Here is a 24,629-nt window from a genome sequence, read left to right as displayed (position 1 = left end):
ATGACAGACCATTCTCTTGTTTTCCTCTCATAATGGGATTCTCAACTAAGCAAGCAGCTTCAACCATAAAACTGACTGAGCCAAAAATAAAATGAAAGCAGGATTATGGGCCAGGAGATTTTTGCCCTTCACGGCTTTTATGTTTATTTCATGGGGGATTTTATTTCTTAAACAAGGCTGACTGCTTTCAGAGAACAGCACATGCTGAACGCCACAAAGCAGAACAGGCCGGCCTTTAGGTGTCCGTCTCTCCAGCCCGCAATCCAATTTGACAGCTGCTTCCCGCCTTTGTGGACCCCAGAGGTCCTACTTTTCACTTCTCAAGTTGCTCTTTCAATCTTTTGACTTGTTTACTCAAGCAAATCCAAACTCCACACGTTCAGCTGTCAACATGAGCACCAGCGTACCCCGTTACAACTTGCAGCCTCCCCAGCACTTGCCAAAACTTTGCACTCTTCCAAGAGCAAAAAGTTTGAAGCTGGCTGACATTTCTTTCTTTTTTAACAAGGAGTGGTTATAATACTCATGGTAGTGGAAAAAAACTAATTGGACTTTCCTTTTTCTGATTTTCTATTGGAGTGATACAAAGTTTTTTAATCTTCACTTCATATTCCTAAATCTTACTATGGCTTCTACAGAAAGCCTCAGCCATTGCAATTAATGTAGGCATTCATTATTTGTAGCCACATTCTATTTAAAGGCAGTTCCTGTAACATTGAACTTACAAATGACTCATGGTTAAGAATGACGATGAGAGAAATCTACCCCTCAGAAGGGAAATTCATTCCTGAAAAAGTTAATATGGGGGAAAGGTGTCTCAAGTGAAACTTTATCACCAATCCTTGTTTCTACAACAAGCCAAATTTTTCAAAATCCAATTATCATAGAAAATGGACAGAAAATTAGGTGAAATCTTCTGAACAAGGGTACAGACAGCACAACCAACACCACAGCGGTGTTACCTTTCCCTATACTATCCAAAGCTAAAAATGTATATATTTGGCTGGAGTAACACTTACAAAATGTACCTGTTCCGACTTACAAACAAATTCAACTTAAGAATAAACCTGCAGAAGCTATCTTGTTCATAACTTGAGGACTGCCTGCATTGGGTAATGTACCTGGAGTGATGTTTGGTAAACCAGAACTTGAGAGCAGAGGAAGGTGTAATAGCTTTCTTGGACTTTTAGTCACAAGTCCCCTCTCATTCTAACACATAGCCTACTGTGCTGTCACACCCAGACACGATGAAGTTAAAACGAAGATGTGCTTCTCTCTTTATCTGGGCGAATGTGGGTGCCTTTCTTAGAAGTTCCAAATTCTCAGCAACTGAGGCCAGTCCATAATTGAACATCAAGAGAACATTTATTTTTCAAAGTCCTTTACAGACTTGGCACAGATTGATGAAGTTACAAACAAAACAGTCAATTTGGGAAACCATATAGATGTTATTTTTTTCCCTTCAGTTACCGAGTTAACTTATCCCCAACGGTAGAAAAATCCCTGAGCTGTTATCTTTCAGAAAGAGTAGGTCTTCCCCTATCTAAGCTCAAGATTAGTTTCGGAGATGAAGTAATGGAGCCTTTCTCAATGACAGAGAAATCCGGAGATATTCTTTGTCCCAGCACTGAGCTACTGTCCTTTAGAAAGAGCAGGTCTTTCTCTATCTGAGCTCAGCACCAGTTTCTAAGGCGAGAGGGTAACCTCAATCCTCAATCTCAATTGTACTCACAATGGCTTATCTGAGCTGCCTAGCTGGCCACCAGCACATCTGAGGCTTTTTCTATACTAAAATAAGCAAGTGGGCTTTTCCAAAATGGAGATCTCATCCCCAGGAAAAAGGGCGGTCTCTAGACCAAAAGGACACTTTTTAAACCAATAGCTGCAAAAGGCTTGCAGGCTGGCTTCCAGCCTTTGTTAATAATTAACTTTCAGGGTGCTGTTAAGACTGCAGCAACCCTGGGAAAAAAGCAAAGGCATGCTATCTCAAGCAACTAAAGGGCAATGCAAACCAAGCTCCTGGAAGACGGATCACCTACTGACTATCAAACAAGCCTGCAGCCTCCAGATCCCTCAACTCACATGGATGGCAGCCATGATGGTAGGAAATTCTGGTAACTGTTTTCCTAAAATCTAACTTTTTTCAGACTCTGAAAGGGAGATGAGGCACTTCACTTTGCCTATTAAAATTAAACTTGTTTAATACTTTTTTGTTGTCATTAGGTCTACCTATTCTGCAACAGCCTTTCATTTTCAACTTTAACAAAAACAAGTGCCATCTGAAATGCACAGAAATCCCACTTATTATGGAAGCTCACTCAATGTAGTTTCATTTATACACACTTGGAAAAACACAGAATTGCTCTGGAAGTCCTAGAAATGCATAGGGAAGTGTTCTATCTACGTCTCCGGTGCTACAGTCAACTTCTTCTGGAACATCTGCTGGATGGACATTTGTCATGGAGGCCTAGAGAAAATACCTCTTTATGGTTTTCTTGATTCTCCAGAGCAGCTCTGTGGTATGCTGTAGCTGGAAAAAAGGCACTGTGCATTTCAGGTAATAAAAATAGTTTCAGATTACAAAAAGGGTCCCAGAATACATTGCCCATGCAATACGTGAACCTAAATATAAATAAGTATGCTAGGGTATTTTAACACTAGGCTGAATTCTTCTACCCAGTTACACATGTTTGAGACCACAGAACAGCAGCATTGTGTAATAATTAAAGTAATGACTAGGACGTGGAGATCCAGATCAAACCTCCCCTATTTATGAAACTCATTAAATGACCTTTGGGTCAGTCACTGTCATTCTGACTTACTCCATAAGGTTGCTGTGTGGAAGGGTGAGAACTATGTGTAATATCTTGAGCTTATTGGCCAAAAAGAAGGTCAGCCAGCCATTTAATTAAACAAGTGATAACATTGTGTAAATTTAACTACCATAAATCAAATAGCTAATATATAAAATAAAAAGAAATAAAATTTAGTTGAAGAAGTGCATGTAACAATGAACAAGATGGCACAATGGACAAGATGCCATACAGTATTGATCATATCCATCTAAATTAATGTTCTTCTATGATCAACATGACTCATCTTAATTGAAATATATCCAAGCAGTATAGCCTCAGGTTTTATAAGTGATGTCCATTAGCTATATTTAGCTGACTAGGGCTTCTGTACCTCGAATGGTGTAGTGGTCTGAACATCGGACAATGACTCAGAAGACCAGGATTCAATTCTTCATTTAACCATGGAAACCCAGTGGATAATCTTGGGCGAATCACACATATTCAGCCCCAGAAACTCATGTGATAGGTTCACCTTATGGTCACCATAAATGACACATACAACAACAACATGCTTACATGTCCTGAAATTCTCTTTTCTGCACAACCATTAAAGATACAGGAGTTCTTTTTTACCTTGTGGTCCTAATTGACTAGGAAGGTCCCACTGGACCTACATTGAAACCAGAGCACTGGGTGGGTAGTAAACTTCAGTTCCACTCCCATCCCAGTGAGGCTTCCTTTCTTAGCATATTGTGTTCTACTCCAAAAGAGGTTATGTGTAAAATATGACAAACAAATTATATATATATATATATATATATATATATATATATATATATATATATATATATATATATATATACACACACACACATACATACATACATCTCCAGGGCAAGGTGGTGCATGTAGCTGAGACTTGACTTTTAAAATGGTCTTTTACTTGAGGCACTTTTTTAAAAGAGTAACTCGTTACCCCAACCAGAATCCTTTCTTCCAATATCTTCAGCTGCCTTCTTCTGAGGTAAAGGAAATATTTATTTAAGGATTCACAGGTGTTCACCATTTGATGGTTATTCTGTAATCCTTTAAATGTTGTTACAGTTGACTTTAGTTAAACAATTTCCAATATAACTTTCAGTATGGCTTTTACTTCCACCAGACTGGTTTTAAACTTATTTCACTGCGAAGTATCTTTCTTTTCTTAACTGACAATTCAAGGCACTGACTTGCCTTTTTTCCCTTCAGCTATCCCTACTGAAGTTATGGATTTCTACTGAGATTTGCAACAGAACTGGAATGCCCAAACTTCAGGCTGCCGGGAACTGAAAGTATCCATGAAGGAAAAATAATTTGTACAGTAATACATATTTCTGTAGACATGGAAAAATCCTCCCTAGTTTCTCTCTTATATTTGGTATCATTTGGGGATGAAAAGACTTCATTGTCACACCACAATGAAACCGCAGAAAAACACATTCATTGGCCCACATAGGGTCACTTTGAGGCCCAAGTACTCGGTTGAGGGAGGGACTTTATGTGGAAGGGAAAAAGGTGAGTGACAGGAGCCCAGGATTCATTACACATCTCCTGTGTAGATCACTATCACAGAAAAGGCATTTCAGTTGGATGCACTGCAGTCATGGCAGCATCTAGCCTGGTCCTCATAGGTTGACAACAGCAGCTACATGATAGCTCCATCGCATTGTAAACATATTACAATGAGGCTCTGTGCAAACACCATCATAACAACTAAAGGGGAATAGTTACAGGATGTCAGTAGGTCAACAAATACATCATAATCACAATATGCTCAATACTTACTGTTGTTTTCTGCATATATTCTTATCACAGGCATTGGTTCAAAAAGCACCTTAGGCTTCGACTCTATGAGTTTCATGTTTCTTTTATCCCAGCCAGCTCCTTCCAGGTAGAGGCCATATACATAGACGCCTTCAGAAGGAGGAATTGTGATGTCATCTTTCATCCACTTGGTTACCTCATTACACAGAACTACACTGTCCAACGCCCATCCCTTGTTCGCTCGAGTTATCTCCTGTGAAGCAATACATGAGATAAGTTTTGTCAACTGGAATTTCAACATGCGAAGAGCCATGCCATTACTTCTCTAGTTCCATAATTACTGCAAGGAGAACAATTGCTGTTACAACTTTTTCTTGCTTTCTTGGTAGCCTCTGACGTTTCTCACTAGATTTCTCACCATATTTCCCACATTTTGCCACAAGAAAGAGGAGAAAGAAGAGGCAGAAGAGGAAGGATACTGTATACGTAAGTGGATCAAATAATTTTCTCAGATTGAGATTAAGAGATAAGGGTAGACTACATGGAAGTATTTCAGGAAAGTAAGATAAAAGCTCAGTAAAGGTGACAGTTTCTATAGGTAGTTCAAGACCAAGCCTTCCACTCAGATAATAGCTCATTAAACGGCTTCTGACTGTGAAAGTCAAGGGGGAGAATAAGACAGAATTTTACAATTTATTTTAATTCCCTGAACAATCGTTAATTATTCTGGGAACCTTCAAAAAGTAAGCTTCACACTGAAAAACTCTTGATAAGTAGAGTGAAATCCCTGAATAAAATGGACAATTTTAAATAAACAAAATTAACAGGGCTAACTCTCCCTAATCCTCTACCAGAGAAAAAGAAGACTCAAGACAGAAATTTTCTGTCCTAAGTTACAAAGAAAAAAAACAGTATTAGTAGTGTGAATACCAAAGTCAGAGCTAGATCACACAGAACTTGAACTGTCTCAAGATGGCAAGGGCCACTCAAATTTGTAGCAAACATGAACAGATGCTATCTTCTCTACTATCTCTACATAGCAATATTTAAAAAGTAGTCTTTAACCTGTCTCATTGCAGTCAAAAATCCTTGAGGGTTGAAGAACCCTGTCATCCAAAAGCAGTTTGGCCGCCCTTCAAAAATCCAACAGTGAAATTGCCGGTTCCTCTCAAGAAGCTCAGTAAACCAGAATCCAAGAGTGCTAGAAGCCCAAGAGGCCTAGAAACATAAATATATTTTTCTTAATGATGTAAAGAACTCAACTTTGAATTTAATGCAATGCCTCAAAATGTTATACATGGGTACCCAGTCTTCTGAACCAGAACGTATTTTAACTCCATCGTTGGCATTTACATCTCCACCAGAAACCCTGCCCCAGCTTCAAATCAATATTTAGCCTCCAAATAGCCTTTTGCAGTGAGGATGTTTTTATTAAATTTTGTTTCCTCAACCATGTCAGGTCCAAGAAAGATCTTTTTATGACATCTGAAATTACCAGATGCCCCTTACTAATTTCGTCCTGTTTTAAAAATAGCTTAATATGACCCAGTTAACCTCAAAATGTGGTGCAAATGCCTCTATGCCACCTTAAGAAAAATTGGAGATATTTGGAACAAAACAATTGCCAGTGTTTTGAGTCAATTTGGATCACAATCACACTGGCTAACATTTAAGCCAGGGGTCCCCAAACTAAGGCCTGGGGGCTGGATACGGTTGTAGTTGGAGTTGCTGGGATTTATAGTTCACCTACAATCAAAGAGCATTCTGAACTCCACCAATTATGGCATTGAACCAAACGTGGCACACAGAACTCCCATGATCAACAGAAAACACTAGAAGGGTTTGGTGGGTATTGACCTTGAGTTTGGGAGATGTAGTTCACCTACATCCAGAGAGCACTGCAGACTCAAACAATGATGGATCTGGACCAAACTTGGCATGAATACTCAAAATGCTCAAATATGAACACAGATGGTGTTTGGGGGAAATAGACCTTGACATTTGGGAGTTGTAGTTACTGGGATTTATAGTTCACCTACAATCAAAGAGCATTCTGAAACCCACCAATGAAAGAATTGGGGCAAACTTCCCAACAAGTGACTAAAAACACTGACAAACACAGCAGAAGAGACTCAAAAAGCCAAAAAACAAAAAGATACATTGCAATGAATGCGCAAAGCCACAAACACACACATATACATACACATACACATACACACACACACACAAACATATACACAGACTGGGCCACAACAATGCGTGGCAGGGGATGGCTAGTAGAAACATAAATTCCTGTGAACCTCCATCTCTCTTCTGAAGCAATTTAATACATGGTGGACCTCAATTACATATAGACTTAAGCTACACTAAGAAAACATTGCTGGTGGATTAAGTGAATCAGTTTATTCATAAGATGACTGCCACTTGTCTTAATTCCCAATAGTTTCCCATATTAGCCAGGAATTGTGTAAGAAAACAGTTACAACTTACATATTTCTATATGGTCTAGAAACAACAAATGTTATCAGAGTAGTATGAAATGCAACAGTGACATTCAGATAGTGGGAAAGAACTTGCTTTCAATTATAAAGGATCACTGTCAGAGGTGTTTGTGTGTATCTGAAATTTTGACAGCTATAAGATATTTCAAGACACACAAATGCCGAATGCCAGACATGTAGTGTAAAGTACTGTTAAATTGGTACTAGTATTCTACCTCCACCACCCATGAAAGAAACAGTGCCAACCTTTTTCCAACGCTCAGGAATTCTTGCATCATACATACAATCCAAAGCATCTCTCAAGTTCTCACTCATGATGATAGTCCCATCAATGGCAAGCTTTAGATCTGTCAAAGTGTTTCGAACCAGAGCAATAATCCTCTGCATTCTATCGATTTCCTGTCGCAGGAAGATGTTCATGGGCTGAAATGGCCCCATCTGCTGAAGCCTCTCCTTTACCTGACATAAGAAAAGAAAATGTATTAATATAAGGAACTGCAGATTACCAGGCCCTGTAAACTCCTAGACTGATAAACTTACATAAAGTTCTATCAGGCAGAAAGAGGCTGAGAAGATACAGTTGTTCAAATGGAAAAGACAGGTGGAGCTTGTATAGGGTTACAGCCTGTGCTGGATGGGGTCGCACTCCCCTTGAAGGCGCAGGTTCGCAGCTTGGGTGTGACCCTGGATTCATCGTTGAGCCTGGATCCCCAAGTTTCAGCGGTGACCAGGGGAGCATTTGCACAGCTTAGGCTCGTGCGCCAGCTGCGCCCGTACCTTGGGAAGTCTGACTTGGCCACGGTGGTACACGCTCTGGTCACATCCCGCCTTGACTACTGCAACGCTCTCTACGTGGGGCTGCCCTTGAAGACGGCCCGGAAGCTTCAGCTAGTCCAGCGCGCGGCAGCCATGTTACTAACAGGAGCAGGACGCAGGGAGCATACAACGCCCTTGTTGTTCCAGCTCCACTGGCTGCCGATCTGCTACCGGGCCCAATTTAAGGTGCTGGTGCTATCCTACAAAGCCCTAAACGGTTCCGGCCCAAAATACCTTTTGGGCCGCATCTCGGCCTATGAGCCCACGAGGACCTTGAGATCGTCTGGGGAGGCCCTTCTCTCGATCCCGCCTGCCTCACAGGCACGCCTGGCGGGGACGAGGGATAGGGCTTCTCAGTGGTGGCCCCCCGGCTGTGGAACACCCTCCCTGTAGACATCAGACAGGCGCCCTCCCTTATGTCCTTCCGGAAGAGCCTGAAGACATGGCTATTCGAGAAGGCATTTAACTAAATGCTACAGTAACTGGAAATGACAACTGGAACGGAATATAGACTACGAGATTGGTTATGATTCTATGATAGGACGAAGCGGATTATTTCAGTGTAATTAGATGATAGTGTATTAGTGATATGTTGTTTTTTGTCGTTGTAGTTTATTGTGAAATATGTTTTTTATATGTTGTACACTGCCGCGAGTCGCCCTAGGGCTGAGAGCGGTGGTTAACAAATGCAGCAAATAAATAAATAAATAAAATAAATAGAGCTGAATGATGTATTTTTGCTTTCTCTGGAAAGACTAAGAAGTGCATAAAAGAAGTTTGTCACAATATCTATGAATACTGAGGGATACACTTATTGCCTCTGATTTGGACAAGGTGCATGTATGTGTGTGTATCTACAGATGACTGAAGATGTATACGTTGTGTTTACTCCTTTAGAGGAGGAAGATTAGGACACTTTTAATTCCATCGGAACGCTGGCTACGTTATTTGTATTCCATTGCTGCTAAGGTACACGAGAAAGAACAATCATGCCAGCCATTTTTATGTTTTCTAATCATTCTCTCAGGGTTTATGTCTCAATTATGTTATCAGTATAATTATGCTTATTTGTATTTTGTTTTTCATGTTGATGTTCTCTTTTATCATAAGGTTATGGTTATTATTTTGTATTATTGTGTATTATTTCTGAGATGTTTGTATTTGCATAGGTCATTGAATTTTTGTGTCTAAACCACACTGAGTCCCCTTTTTGTATGTAAACCACCCTGAGTCCCCTTGGGGAGAGAGGGTGGTCTATAAATAAATTGTTGTTGTTGTTGTTGTTGTTGTTGTTGTTGTTGTTGTTGTTACAGCAGAGATGAGAAGCACATAGCCTGCCAGATATTGATTGTCTGTAACTCCCAGGAGTCCTAAATACCCCAAAGACATCAGATCCCATCTGATGGCAGCTAAGCAGGCTCAGATTCAGATTAGTACTTGGATGGGAGGCCTCCAATGAATACCAGCTGCTTTGAGCCATATTTCAGAGGAAGGGACTGGCAAAACCACCTATGACATTCCTTTCTGGAGAAAACATTTGAAATTCATGATGCCATAAGCTGGCAGGTGACATAAAGGCACACACAGACAACTCTGGGTAGCAAAGCCAGTGGTGAAGAACCCTGGAAGTTACCTCCAACAACATCTGGAAAGCTCCAACATTCCAACCCCTATTTTAGGGAATTGGAGGTTGTCTGTGTTTCCACAGTTCTCTTGAGGAAAGCTGAAGACATACTGATCAGCTTAGGGCAAAAACTGCAGTTGCTCAAATTTCCATACATGTATTTCCTGTCTTTGAAATTTCTATTGGGAGCAATTTACCATTCAAATCGAATGTCACACAATCAAAAAATGCATATTTCTCAAACCGAAAATTGAACTTTTTTTCCATTTTGCTTTTGTTTTCATAGGAAGTTCCTAAGTTATGAACAAGATAAGTTCTTGTTGAATTTGTTCTTGTTGAATTTGTATTTAAGTTGGAACAAGTATATTTTTATGTGTAATTAACCATACACACACACACACAAGCTTTGGATACTATAGGGAAGCATAGGCTCCTTGGCATGGAAAAATTGAATAAGATCACCTCCCCATGGCCAAAGTAGAGTATTACCTTCAGAAGCCAGAGATGGAAAAAAGGGGAAGGCCTTTACCTTTGTCTGTGTTGTATGTCATTGTTTACTGTAGTGTAAACAAGCACTGAATGTTTGCCTTATTTGTGTATTGTAATCCGCTCTGAGTCCCGTTGAAAGACAACAAGATGAGTCCACAGAAGACACTCTGCTGGCTGTTGTAGTGGATCACACGTCAGACACTTCCCAAGTGTCTAGGACTGTGTGATGTATCGGCGAATAATGCGTGCAGATCCCAGTAAGGTGGCCTTCTGCAGCTGACAGATGGTAATTTTGTCAGTGCCAATTGTATTTAAGTGCAGGCCAAGGTCTTTGGACACTGCACCCAGTGTGCCAATCACCACTGGGATCACCTTTATTGGCTTGTGCCAGAGTCTTTGCAGTTCAATCTTTAAATCCTCATATCGTGTCAGCTTTTCCAATTGTTTCTCTACAATCCTGCTGTCACCTGGGATTGCAACATCGACAATCCATGCTTTGTTTTTTTTTAACAAGATTGTGAGGTCAGGAGTATTGTGCTCCAAAACTCTGTCTGTCTGAATTCGGAAGTCTCAGAGTAGCTCAACGTGTTCATTCTCTGTTATTATTATTATTATTATTATTATTATTATTATTATTATTATTGCTAGCTGTCCCCTGCCACACGTTGCTGTGGCCCACTCTGGTGGTCATGGGGGTTCTGTGTGGGAGGTTCATTGGTGGGGTTCAGAATGCTTTGTGATTGTAGGTGAACTACAAATCCCAGGAACTACAACTCCCAAATGTCAAGATTCTATTTTCCCCAAACTCCACCAGTGTTCACATTTGGGCATATTGAGTATTTGTGTAGAGTTTGGTCCAGATCCATCATTGTTTCAGTCCACAATGCTCTCTGGATGTAGGTGAACTACAACTCCCAAACTCAAGGTCAATGCCCAACAAACCTTTCCAGTATTTTTTGTTCGTCATGGAAGTTCTGTGGGCCAAGTTTGGTTCCATTCCATCGTTGATGGAATTCAGAATATTCTTTCTTTGGAGGTGAACTATAAATCCCAGCAACTACAACTTCCAAATGACAAAATCAATTCTTTTTGAGTGAAGGACATACATTGGGTTGTTAGGTGTCTTGTGTCCAAATTTGGTGTCAATTTGTCCAGTAGTTTTTGAGTTCTGTTAATCCCACAGACAAACATTACATTTTTATTTATATAGATTATTGTTGTTGTTGTTGTTGTTATTATTATTATTATTATTACTATTATTATTATTTTAAAAACCCTGTGATGTTTTTTTTCCTGTCTGTGCCCCTGTTCAGAAGATTTCATCTCACTTTCTATCCCTGTGATAGTTCAATTTTGAAAAATTTAGTTTGTTGCTAAATTTCCCTTCCTAGGAGTAGACGTCTCTCACTTCCTCTTGTCTCACCCATTCTTAACTATAAGTCTAACACTTGGACTGCCTGTTTGGTTTTGGCATCCATGAATCAGTGAGACATTCAGAAATGTTGACTTCCCAAGTGTTAATTGAATCAGTGTCTCTCCTCTGTTTCCTCTAGGAAATCAAGTGCAACCCAATTTCTTCTGTTGCAAGGAATTCAGGAACTTACCTCAAAAGGTACATAGTCTGCAGGAAGCTTCTCCAGCATGTCATCAGCCAGTCTAGCAACCACAGCCTCTCGGGTCTCTCCTCCTCCACTGGAACTGTCTTTTGGTTGAATGCTCAGAATGGTGTCTAGCACATCTTTTGCAAGTTTGCTCTGGTAAGTTATGTCTGCATTGGGATGCAGACCAAATACCTCTGGTGTATCATAAGCAGGCAGACCCTACACAAGGGAAACATGAAGATGCAATACAGCACTTTAGAAAAGTTTTTCCTAGTACTGGTGATTAAAATGACTTGAAATAGAATGTCCTTGGATTTTTTTCCCAAAAGTACCAAAACATCACCCTGAAATATAAAAGCCCTTTTGCCAACAAAACCTCTGAATGTTCATATGTTATTGATGAAAGCCTTCACACCGAGACATTTTAGAAAATAATACAAGAAATAGTGTATGGGAGTACAAAAGAAGAATTCAAAACAGTGTGGGTTAAAGATCTTGTTGCTATAGGTAATACCCAGCTATTGATGTAGATGTGCTCCTGGGCATTTCTTCTTTAACAGAAAAATTGAAATCAGAGGCAGAAATCACACGGAAAGAAGAAGAATGAGGTCTTGGAACCACAAAAATGAAGAGCTGTTCAATGCGTTTTGGCATTTTTAAAATTCAGGTTAATATATGTGAAATGAAACAGCCAGCTAAGGTAAGTCTTGCATAAGTAACAAAAACATTTTGAATAATCTAGAGACTACTTGAAAGCTGTCTCTAAAATGTATTCTTGGGATGAAATTTTCACCAGGCTCTGCTTTTCCTATGACTTCTTTTTTTGGGACCACACTTAACAGCTTTACTAGCATGCTGAGGACCAGGCATGTAGCTTCAGCCCCCCCCCCCCCGAAATTCTCATGATGGTCCGCGAGAAGGCCTTACTGGTAAATTATTTAAACTGTTATGTTTATTCATATCATGATCCGATCAGCATGCTCAATATATCCTATATGCATGAGGGTATTGGGGTAAAGATACAAAAGTTTTGCTAGGGTAGACGCTCTTTCACTCAGACTCAGCCCCCCCCCCCCCCCGAATCATACTCAACTCCCCCCGAAACAAAATCCTGGCTATGGGCCTGCTAAGGACAGAAGGTAAGGCAAACTATGTATTGATGTTGTTAATTGCTAGTAATAGAATTGTGTAGTTTAATTGTCATGGTATATTGCTTGCTGCTGTTTTTAGTGTCTTGTTGTTTACTGTCTGGAAACCGCCGTGAGTCGCCCTCGGGCTTGAGATACGGCGGTATACAAGAATAGTAAATAAATAAATAAATAAATAAGCTTATCTGCTCTTCCCAGCTTTCCGTTTTGGAGTTCATGCATGCTCAGAGAGAGCCTCTGGAAGCTGTTGCTATTTACCTTGCCTGCTGTATGCGGCACATGAGGTTATAGTGGAACTGTCTACAGCAGAATCCCATTCTTTCCCAACTCAAGCTTTATTCATTGTTCACTACAACCTGCTACTACAACATAACATTGAAAGTCTGTATTCCTTCAACCCTTCAGTATCCTCCCAATGTGAATGTTGGCTACAAAAAAGCTCTCCGCTAGACTGATAAAAAGAAGGAAAAGGATCCTGTGAGTTTTTCGAGCTGTATGGCTATGTTCCTGTAGCATTCCCTCCTGACATTTCACCTGAACCTGTGGCTGGCATCTTCAGAGGAACCTCTGAAGATGCCAGCCACAGATGCAAGTGAAACGTCAGGAGAGATTGCTACAGGAATATGGCCATATAGCCCATAAAACTCACAGAAACCCAGTGGTTCCGCCATGAAAGTCTTCAAGAATACAAGAAAAAGTGTGTGTGTGAAAATACAAAGTGTTTCTCTGTCAGAGGTTTTGTTAACTGAGGTATGCCTGTATTATGCACACACACACAGAAGCCCCACAGAATCATAGAAATTATTTAATAATGTCTTCCATAGAGATATTTTCATATACACAGGAGACTATTACATGAAGCAGAGAATAATACTTAGTAACAACACTTAATATTTGTCTAGATCTTTCAAGTGTTCAAAGCATAAATGTAGAGTGTATTTGTGCATTTTCCAAATCTTCCCATGTTGCTTAATGTTATTTTGTTTTTCTTGGGAAAACTTGGAAATCAGTAGATTACCATCAGCCGTCACCTGCCAGTTTCATTTTCATTTCAGAAAGAGTGCCATCCGGTATAGATGTGTTTGCTTTTCTTGCTGGTTTATATTTTAACTACCTTGAGTTTGTTTGTTAGTTTGTTTGATAGTTTTAACTTTAGGTTATGACATCCAACATCCCCAAATAGCACACCCATCAGCTAGGGATGAGAGAAGATACCGTCTAATATAACTGGAGGACCCCAAATTGTGGAAATCTATTGTAGAATATCTCCTTTCAGAAGATACAATACATAATATTGAAATATTGTCTGCTAGGACACAGATTTTACCCATCTAGTTCATTTGAGAATTCTTTATGTATACCCTTGGATTTCCTCTCTCAATATCTCTACAGGAAGCTTCCTTAAGGACAAATCACACCAGGGTTCAAATTATGTGCAAGAAAGAAGTTTATATTTAGCCAATTCCAGCTCAGTCTCTCTCAAAAATACAAAAGTTTTCTGTTATATAGCATTGTTAATGACACAGACCTGTATGTACTGAAGATATTGATCCACTGCAGTGCACTTGGGTATGCTGTAGCCTTTGTAGAAAGAGAAGTCATGACTGAACATAGTTTCACTGAACCACACTTTAGCAAATGTGTTAAGCAACCTCTTGTCATAGTCATCGGTGACTCTCCCACCATACTGGATCTCCCCTATCATGTAACGAACAGTATTCCAAGACACACCCTAAAACAAAGCAGAGACAAAAGAAAGTTATAATATGTTTTTATGGAGCTACATGCAGGTAAATGTATTCTCTTTATATGACATGCTTTATAAAGGCTGGTTTTGAAAATCTTGAAATGCTGAGGGTCCTATATTGTGATGGAGGAACACCCACCTCAGAACTAATTCTGAACCAATTTGAGTCAAACTGGAACTGCGAATCTCTCTTTCTTTGTCCTTCTTAGGACATGAGAGCATTTACCACTCATTGTGGTCCTATTTTTCAACTGCAGAATGAGTGAAGAGGTGTGATATGTTGTGATTTTAGCCACAGAATGCTTCTAGGACAGAAGTTGGAAGAATGCCAACACATGGATCTTCTCCTGAGCCTGAGAATGGTTGGCTTTCACTCCAGGAAGGATACTTCTATGGGCAATATGAAGTTGGCCCTCTAATAAGGGTTGGTTTACATCTCTCTTTTTTCTGGGACCACTACACTATCTTAATTTGTCATCACCTTCAGCTTATGCCTAATATCCATTACTCTGCTGCTAAACCTACAAAGCTGGTGTAAAGGATGGAGAAGGTGGATTCCTCACTTTCAATCCAAACCCATTAAACATGGTGGCCCTTTCAAGTATCAGTTTATTTCCAGTTACAGGAACATCATATTTTATTGAAACAATTTGGCCAGTCTCATTATATAAAGCAATGGTTCTCAACCTTTCTAATACCAGGACCCCTAAATATGGTTCCTCATGTTGTGGTGACCCCCAACCATAAAATTATTTTTGTTGCTCCTTTATACCTGTAATTTTGCTACTGTTACAAATTGTAATGTAAATATCTGATATGAAGGATGTGTTTTAATTGTTACAAATTCAACATAATTAAAGCATCATGTTTAATCAGAAAAAATATGGATTTGCAGTACCTTCAACCGATTCAGCCCTGACTTCCACAGACCACTGAGACCTCCACACAAAACTCCCAGATGGCAAGAATGCGAGGCAGGTGAGGCGGGCTTTGCGCGAGGCCAGGCCTCGTGCGGAGGACCCCTTGCCTGCCCCGCACCCTTGGGGTGGAGCCAACGGAGTCGGCCTCACGACCTCTCTGAAATGGGCAAGCAACCCCCCTGGGGGTCGAGACCCCCAGGTTGAGAACCACTAATCTAAAGAAAGTATCATATAAGCTGCCAGACATTTACTCTCAGCAAAGTTGTGCCAAGTACCTTTTTCATGTCCATATCATCCAAGTGGTTCTGAACAAACTGTACGGTGGCATTGAAGTCAGCTTGATTGAACTCATAGGGTATGTTCCATCCAAGAGGTCCAAATTTCCTTCTTTCTTGGACTGTGGAGTGTAGGAAGGCTACAGCATATAGCATTGGTTTCCATTGTGTCATGTTGCTAATATCTAAGAGATCCTGACTCACACCTGTTAAAAAGTCATTGATTGATATTACCACAAACCATGCATTTAGACCTATTTCATATACCACATCACTGAAGAACCCAAGGCAGAAAATAATTTGACTAAACAAGATCCCTAAAAAGTATGGAGATACACAAGTCAAATTCTAGAAGAATTTGGGCACATGAGTTTTTATAGTTCTAAAGTTAAGTGGACATACATGACAAGTAATTGAAAAAGGACAAGTCACTCACCCCCATAGGTCCTCTTTAAGCCAGCTTTGAGTCCTTGGGGAGGCTCATTGGTGAATTTAATAGACATTTGTAGAAGGGTTATAGGGAAATGCTTGTGAACCTCTGTGGTCATCCACAAGCGGAAAGCTTCATGCACAGTCTCTGTTTCCACAACAGTGTCCATCAACTCATCCATAAAGTCAAGACCTAGATGGCAGTTTTGTAGAAGTGCCCATCCACCCTAAAAAAAGAGAGAAAGACAGAACTTGGTTAGATTTTCATTATAGAAATCAACACAATCCCAAACATTAATTGCATTGCCATTATTTGCCAGAGACATTGTACATTTACATCCCCATAATGCTGACCCATTAAATGTTGTTTCTGTCAATCACCAAGGGGGCTTTATAATGGGGCCAACTGGGCTCAAGTGTAGACCTCCTTTATCTTCTTCTTGAAGTGTTCAAACACTCAAAAAGTGAATGTTGCTTTGGGGATGATTTTCTGAACAAATATACATGGTTTATTATTAAACCACAAACACAGAACAACTGACCTTCTTCATTTGAGGATTTAACTTTTGCAGATTTTATTCACATTTTTCTCTAGGAATCTCTAGGTTTTTCAGTATAACTCTATGATCAATGCTGGCTGGAAGCAGACCATAGAGTTGCACTGGAGGACTGTGAAATTCTTAGAAAGAACATTTCTCTAGGAATCTATAGGTCCTCCAGCACAACTCTACGATCAACATCCAGGATTCTGACCACAGAATCTCTCGTGTTTTAAAAAAATCAGTATTCATTCATAGCTTTTGCACTTTTTTTAAAGGCCTTTCACCCCTATCCTTCACAAAAGTGGAGGGCTTACTGTACCTGTGAGGACATGTGAACTGGTTACTTTTAGGAAGTAGTTAAAGAATTTTCAAAGACAACTGTTCTACTGTTAGTATGCTATTGGACCGAAATCATTCTATCTTTACTTTTTAGGATGACAAATAGGAATTGTTAACTGGTCACATAGCCTATGTTTCTGCCTCCTCTAGGTTGATGGCAATGTCTTGAAAAATTCAAATCTTGGCTTGTTCTTGAAAATAATTCAGATTTTGCCTTACATTTGCCATAGTTTGCTGTAGGAGTTTGCGGGCATGGACCTCTTGCCCTTGACCCATAGAAACATAGCGAGTCTCAATCTTCAGTCTTTTGCCCAAAGCAATGATGGAATCGGTAGGATCAGAGCCCATTGAAAGGAAACAGATAAGAGGGGTGCGTGGGTCAGATTCTTCCCAAGTCTTCTCCAAATCCAAGATGACTCCTTCTGCATATTTTTCCCCCATGGTATCCGTAATGTACTTCCTAGCCTAGTGAAATCAAAGACTGATTAAGCACAATTTTTTTACATTTATTTAACAATGAAGACAGGAAAAAAACTGTTATTGATTATTTCTTTCTAGGTTCGTATTACTTTAGGTTTTTTAAAAAATTAAAGAATAGATTGGAGTAAAGGAATTTCAACATTTTGTGATTAGAAAATTTCAATTAGAACATCTAGACCAGATTTGCAAAACTTGGCAGTAGATAGGGGCCAGAATTAAAATAGGCCAGACTTCCTCAGGCTACATGCCCAGGACTGGAATTGGACGGCACCTTGCCCTTGGGAACCTTGGCCATGAAGCTCTTGTCATCCTTCCAACAACCTTGAATGTGAGGCTTTCCATGGCCACCATGGAAGCCACCTCTGAGCCTCCTCCCTCCCTGCATGTGTTATTTGGAGTTCAGTGTGCTCATTTCCAAGCACTGCAGAGCTGGTACAGATTGATTCCATATGCCACCCAAGGGTACCCAAGCTGCCAGGCAGAAAAGGGACAGCATCCTGAGTTTTTCCTATCTCAGAGTAAGAGGATGCAGTGCTGCAGTCTGGGTAATGGGCCCTGGTTTCTGTTCTTGGTCTTGGTTTTAGGGAAGAAGGACCACATGGAGGCTTGCTCAGGCATTGGTGGCCACATTGTTACTGCCCAAGGCAAGCAACACCTGGCAACTGTCGTGAGCCACCTAAAATCCTTTGGGAGGCTGCATGCAGCCCACAGGCTATATGTTGCTCTAGTCTAATCTAGACTTTGAATGAGAATTGTCTAAAGTTTAGACTACCTATCATCTGGTGATATTTATTCCCATCTTTGTCAAAAAAAATTGCCTACCTGAGCAATAGTTCTATCTGGACACCAAGACCTTATAAGAAGAAGACGTCTGAAACAATCCAGAGCTTGGTCATAACCACTGGGAACATGTTCTTCTTCTGGTTTCTCCTTGTCAAACCAAATTTTCCACTGTTTCTCTGTTCGTGAGATCTGTTAATGAATTGGAAAGATATTTAATACCTTCCACCAAAAGGAAGAATTTTTAGTTTCACATAATTTAATTGTAGATCGTATTGTCCAAGGCTTTCATGGCCAGAATCACTGGGTTGTTGTAGGTTTTTTGGGGGCTATATGGCCATGTTCTAGAGGCATTATCTCCTGACATTTCACCTGCATCTATGGCAAGCATCCTCAGAGGTAGTGAACTTGAGGATGCTTGCCATAGATGCAAACGAAACATCAAGAAAGAATGCCTCTAGAACATGGCCATATAGCCTGAAAAAACCTACAACAACCCACTAATTGTAGATCGTTTCCCTTTTTTAAAAATCGTACTTGCAACTGCTATTCATGACCAAGTAACTTCTCAATTTTTCTTCACAAACATAAGCATGTGATTTGTCCTACAACCAACAGATAGCATTTTGAGGCAGGTTGACATCAGCAATTTTTTGAAAAACTCATGTAGGATTACAGTATCTATAGACTCACATTAGAAGACTAAATATTCCATGCTACTTAATCTTGATTTATATCAGTAACCTACTTGGTCAAGTACATCCGAGAATTGTCTCAGCTTACTAAGTTCGACCAAGTTCAACCAAGTCATATCCAGGATCCATTTTGCTGGTTTAGGAGGACAAGCTTTCAAATCTAATGAAGCACCACCTGCGAAGAAGGGAGAGGAGAAAAATGTTTATGAAGACATATCAGGGCTAGGGCTGGGCAGTTTCGTTTCGTTAATTCGTAATTCGTTAAAAATTCGTTATTTTTTTGTTAACGAAGTGATAACGAACCATTCTGGAGCAACTTAAAAATGAAACGAATTTTTCAATTTGTTTCGTAAATGCTTCGTATTTCGTTATGTATTCGTTTTGTTATTGGTTTGAGGTCGTTTCGTTATTATTTCCGCATGTCTGGGGCAAGTTTTATAGTTGTTTTTTGTTTAATTAGTGAAAAAAAATTATAATATCACACCAACAGTCAACAACAGAGGGAGAGGGAAGCTTCAGAAGTTCCCCCTGTCCCATTTGGAGGTTTTTTAGTGTATTGCATGGTCGCGTCCGCCATTAACGAATCGATTCGGTATTGTTTCGTTAATGTTTCGTTATTGTTTTGTAATTTTTTTACCATTTACGAAATTTCGTAAATATCGAACTTTTTTTTAAAAAAAAAATCGGAATTCTTTTAAATATCGAAACACAAAAAACCCCAAAAAACGAATCGATTTTAGAAACAAATTTTTCTGTTGTTACCCAGGCCTAATCAGGGCATTAGAAAATGATTAGAAATTTTATTTTCTATTGATGGGTCATGTTGCTGACTTTTCACTTCCCCACCTATTATTCGTGCTTTGTCCTTTATGCTTGCACAGTGGTTGTTATCATAGAATTATGTGCAGAGAGGGCTCTTGTATATGTGCAGATGAAGTCTAGCATGCCATGAACTTGGAAAGAACATGCTAGAGAGAGCATGCCATGAGCGGAGGAAGAGCAGGATAGTATGTTCAATATTTTTGCAAGTGCATGTTACTAACAAGATGCTAACCAGAATGTGAATCCTGCAGGGAACTAAAATATTAAACAAACTGTGCATCTTAGACACCGGCTATGACCTTTAATCAGTGTCAGGAACTCTTCATGCTTCACTCTGCCTCGCTGCAAGTCAATCTTCAAGGTAAGTAGTAAAGTGAACAAGAACTTGTGCTCCTCATAAAGCCCTCGTGCAGCATACTTATATACTTCATAGGTCATATGCTCAATGATATTTGCTATTCTCTTGCTTGTAATTGGACTCTTGACAGACCTATTCAAAGGAGGGAAAGGAGAGAAAAATAAAAGGGTAATTGAGTGTCTTTGGTTAAATGCTTTAGAAAGTGCCCTCTCCCCATGCCCTCCAAAAAGAAGCAAGACTTTCAGAGCTGCACTTTATAATCCTAAAATACCAGAGAAGCAAGCAGAAATTCAGAGATCACGTCAACATGACACTAAATGTTTTTCAGTCAAAATAAACCAAAAGAGTGCCTACTAGGCTTAGATGCATTTGATCTGCTAGGAGTTAAAGCCTCTCATTAAGGCACTGAAAAGTACAATATCTGGGGCTTCCTCATATTTCGTTCCTTTGATAATTTATTCCTTCCTGTCTGGTCTGAGCTCACATTGTTTCTGTAAAACCCTTCAATAGGTAAGAAGCCACTGAAAACAGAATACTAATGAATAACATGCATGCACACTGGGGAAAAAAACCAAAACATCTGCTATTTGTTTTAAGGTTTTTACAGTTCAGTACAACTTAATGTAAAATGGCTCTTGAAAAAGAGCAAACCATGCTGATTGGTAATGTTTTCCATGGTAATGGGGAACCTGTTAGCAGCTCGACTTTCCTCCAGTAAAAATGCCAGTTACACAACTAGAGATTTCCCTGGAGTTGCTATAGGTATTACTAGAAACACTGTCAGCAATCATTTAATTCAACGTGACTCTCAGTATGACAGCTTCATATGTACTAGTTTTGATAGAACAAATAAAACAATGTATATATAGCCCTAAGAAATTTAAAAATTGACTGAGTACTGTGTTAACAATTGCTGTATATACTCGAGTATAAGCCTAGTTTTTCAGCCTTTTTTTTTAGGCTGAAATGTCCCGCTCGGCTTATATTCGAGTCAAGGCTATTTATTATTTTACCCTGTTAGAAATACATAATAAATGCATTGTTATGGTTGTTGTTATTACATTGATCATTCTACTTTACTATTGTTTTATTATATTTATTATTTTACTCTATTATTATTGTTATTATTACATTTCCATTATTTTACTCTATTATTAGTAGTAGTAATATTACATTTGTTATTTTACTCTATTTTTATTGGAAGGATATGCAAGCACATTTACATTGAAGAAGGTTAGAATAATGGTTTAATCAGAGTTCCACAGTCTTATCTTAAATTATAGTTTTATGTAAATATTCAAAACATTTAACCTACTGATGCCTCAATTAATGTAATTGTATTGTATCTATTTTTATTTTGAAATTTACCAGTAGCTGCTGCATTTCCTACCCTCGGCTTATACTCGAGTCAATACGTTTTTCCAGGTTTTTTTGTGGTAAAATTTGGTGCCTCGGCTTATATTCGGGTTGGCTTATACGGTACATAATATGAAGTTATCATCTAAAATCTTACAAATTTGGATAGCTTATTCATTATTCTTACCCTTTACATGCTATGGATTTGTTTGGCACCACTGAGTCAAACATGGCCTTCCTGTCATAGGATGAGTTGGAACATAATTCTCTACCATATACCCACCAGTGCCATACAATGGAATGCACACTCCTTAAGGAGGAATAATAATAATAATAATAATAATAATAATAATAATAATAATAATAATTCATTTATACCCCACCACCATCTCCCTAAGGGGATTCGGAGCGGCTTACATGAGACCAAGCCCAACAACACATCAATAAAACAAAAACAATGAGCAACAATGAGCAAAACGAATGTATGTACACATAGAAACAGAGAGACTTGATAAAATCAGTTATTGTTGCCTGCTATTCACATGGCAGAAGCATGAATTGTATAAGTAGAGTTGGAAGGGACCCCAGGGAGGGCATCTAGTCCACTGCCGTGCAGGAATACACAACTCAAACACATCTAAGAGATTCTCATCTGTTTAAAGACCTCCAAAGGAGGAGAATATCAACCTCTCTTCTATGAGGGCATCTTGCTTCTGGCTAACTGGTGCCTCTCCATCCCTCTGGGTGCCATCATAGACATGCAGCTTGCTTTGAAGAATTTTTGCCGACTGACAGAATGTAAGCTCAAGCCCCTGAATGCAGAATGAAGCTCAAGCTCTTACTTATTATGGCAGCAGAGAACCTAAGAGGATTTTTGTTTCCTTTCATGACGTTGCCCTGCAATCCCTCTCCCTTCTCCCAATGAGTCCCTGGGGTAGGTGGAAATAATCAAAGATTTACTTGGCAGTGTGTAAAGAGCAATCCTCAGATCACAATGTAGCCTCTCTGAAGGCTGCTTTTAAAGCCCCTGATAATTGTCCCACCTCCAGTTTCTTCAGACAGCCCTCTTTTCAAAGCAAAAGAATAAGGGAGAGGTTTCAAAACTAATGCTTTGGGTTTTAAACATATTGAAGAGTCCTCTTGCACTCTTTTAACATCACAAAAGAACCCGTAGTGCACCTTCAGTGTTGTTTTAAATATATCCACCAAATCTAATATATTTAAAATAATAGGTTATGGGCCCAGCTATGGACAACTGGCAAGTTCCAAGACAGAAAATAAGCCCCTAGACCTGTCAAAGTTTTTCCAACCTAACTTAATAAAAGGGCATAAAATCAATGCAGAAATTTAAAGATGTGTCCTCACAAAAATGTGTGGGCAATGTGTGGCAACATCAACTACAGCAAAATCCATGTTAGCACAATATCTTTTATTAATTCTACTCAGGGAATTTTAAGCTATGTCATTGTTTATTCATACAGTTGCTTCTGACTCTTTGTGACCTCATGGACCAGCCCATGCCAGAGCTCCCTATCGGTTGTGGCCACCCCAGTTCCTTCAAAGTCAACCTAGTCACTTCAAGGATACCATCCATCCATCTTGCCCTTGGTTTGCCCCTCTTCCTTTTTCCTTCCATTTTCCCCACCATCATTATTTTCTCCAAGCTTTCCTGTCTTCCTGTTATGTGGCCATAGTACTTCATCTCTGCCTATAATATCCTTCCCTCCAATGAGCAGTTGGGCTTTATTTCCTGAAGTATGGACTGGTTGGATCTTCTTGCGGTCCAAGACACTCTCAGAATTGTCCTCCAATGCAACAGTTCAAAAGCATCTATCTTCCTTCACTCAGCCTTCCTTATGGCCGAGCTCTCATTGCTTTAACTATGTGGATCTTCGTTAACAGTGTGATGTCTCTACTCTTCACTATTTTAAGCTAACATAAAGATAAAACACAAAAACGGATTTTCATGGATAGTATTTTCTTTCTATATTTGTTGAATTTGCTTTGGTTTTGATTTATTTATGTTCTGTTTATTTCAATTTATTTTCTTATTGGGTTTTTTGTGCCTTAAACTCATTTCCAACTTATGATGATCCTAAGGTGAATCTATTGCAGGGTTTTCTATGCAATATTTATTCATTGGGGGCTACTTTTGCCTTCTTTCTAGGATGAAAGAATGTGGGTCACCCATGGTCACACATGACCTTATCAGAAAGCCCAGACAAAGTGTCCCACTAGTCCATGCTGAGTAAGTTAGTACACTATCTAAAATTATATCCAGGTTCATTCATTTTATAAAAAATGTTCTACTTTCCCACCCAAGGAAGCTATGAATTTCTCCTAAAGATGGATATGCTTCTAAGAACCAAATTTTTATTTATCAGAAAATTGGTATGCAAAATAAACCATGGAATGACCCTAAAGGGGGAGATCAAGCAGATCTTATTCAATATCCAAAGAAATAATATTACTCTAGTACTTACTTGGCTCATTCCTGATTTTCTTCCTTTGCCCTATGTCTATCAATTTGTGAGCTTCAGGGGTTGCCTTGCCTTTCAATATCTCCACAGTATTTAAAAAGTTAGGAGAAACTGTGTGTTTAACAATAACCATAATGAAAGCATTAGCTTATTATGTATTTCTGCGGCAAAGAATATTGAAGAAAATGCTGACCATGCAGGAAGTTACAAACGGGCCATTAGAGATATTTTGATCACAATTTGAACTGTTCACTTCAATCCAACTGACATCTCCGGTCAAAGAAATTTAGTAGAGTTTATTTTTATTGGCAATGCTTCAAAAACATGCAGAACCTATTTGAGAATTGCCATCTACAGGACAATGGAGATCACAGTTGACTTGTGAAATACAGATCTCTCCCTCCACTCCAGTTACTTCAAAAGTGTCTATTTGATTAAACCAATGTCCAGAAGACTTATTTAAGCGTTGTTACCTGGCAAGTGAAAGATCAAACAGACCCAAAAACTGCCGAAGTGAAGTTTGATACATGACATTGACCATACTCATCTCTGTTATCAGGAAATAGAGAATGCTGCCTCTTGTTGCAACTGAAGAGAAGAAGATTGGATTTGATCAATGCAGGATATAA

General features: G+C 39.3%; 1 protein-coding gene across 1 annotated transcript in view; it reads right to left on the bottom strand.

Moving 5' to 3' along the window:
- The window catches only part of DNAH5 (dynein axonemal heavy chain 5), a 209,979-nt gene that overhangs the window by 5,925 nt on the left and 179,425 nt on the right, over positions 1-24,629 (bottom strand). Inside the window, exons 68-79 of the mRNA XM_067467539.1 lie at positions 24,474-24,588; positions 20,106-20,296; positions 19,038-19,159; positions 18,332-18,481; positions 17,249-17,494; positions 16,156-16,375; positions 15,720-15,925; positions 14,306-14,509; positions 11,633-11,848; positions 7,346-7,558; positions 5,664-5,816; positions 4,620-4,851 (exon numbers count right to left, since the gene is read on the bottom strand). Of these exons, the coding sequence (XP_067323640.1) occupies positions 4,620-4,851; positions 5,664-5,816; positions 7,346-7,558; positions 11,633-11,848; positions 14,306-14,509; positions 15,720-15,925; positions 16,156-16,375; positions 17,249-17,494; positions 18,332-18,481; positions 19,038-19,159; positions 20,106-20,296; positions 24,474-24,588 (2,268 nt within the window). The remainder of the gene's footprint in view (positions 1-4,619; positions 4,852-5,663; positions 5,817-7,345; positions 7,559-11,632; positions 11,849-14,305; positions 14,510-15,719; positions 15,926-16,155; positions 16,376-17,248; positions 17,495-18,331; positions 18,482-19,037; positions 19,160-20,105; positions 20,297-24,473; positions 24,589-24,629) is intronic.

This window comes from Anolis sagrei, chromosome 4, assembly GCF_037176765.1.
Source record: "Anolis sagrei isolate rAnoSag1 chromosome 4, rAnoSag1.mat, whole genome shotgun sequence".
Classification (NCBI taxonomy): domain Eukaryota; kingdom Metazoa; phylum Chordata; class Lepidosauria; order Squamata; family Dactyloidae; genus Anolis; species Anolis sagrei.
The sequence above is the reverse complement of the archived record's forward strand: the minus strand, read 5'-3'. Positions and strand labels throughout refer to the sequence as shown.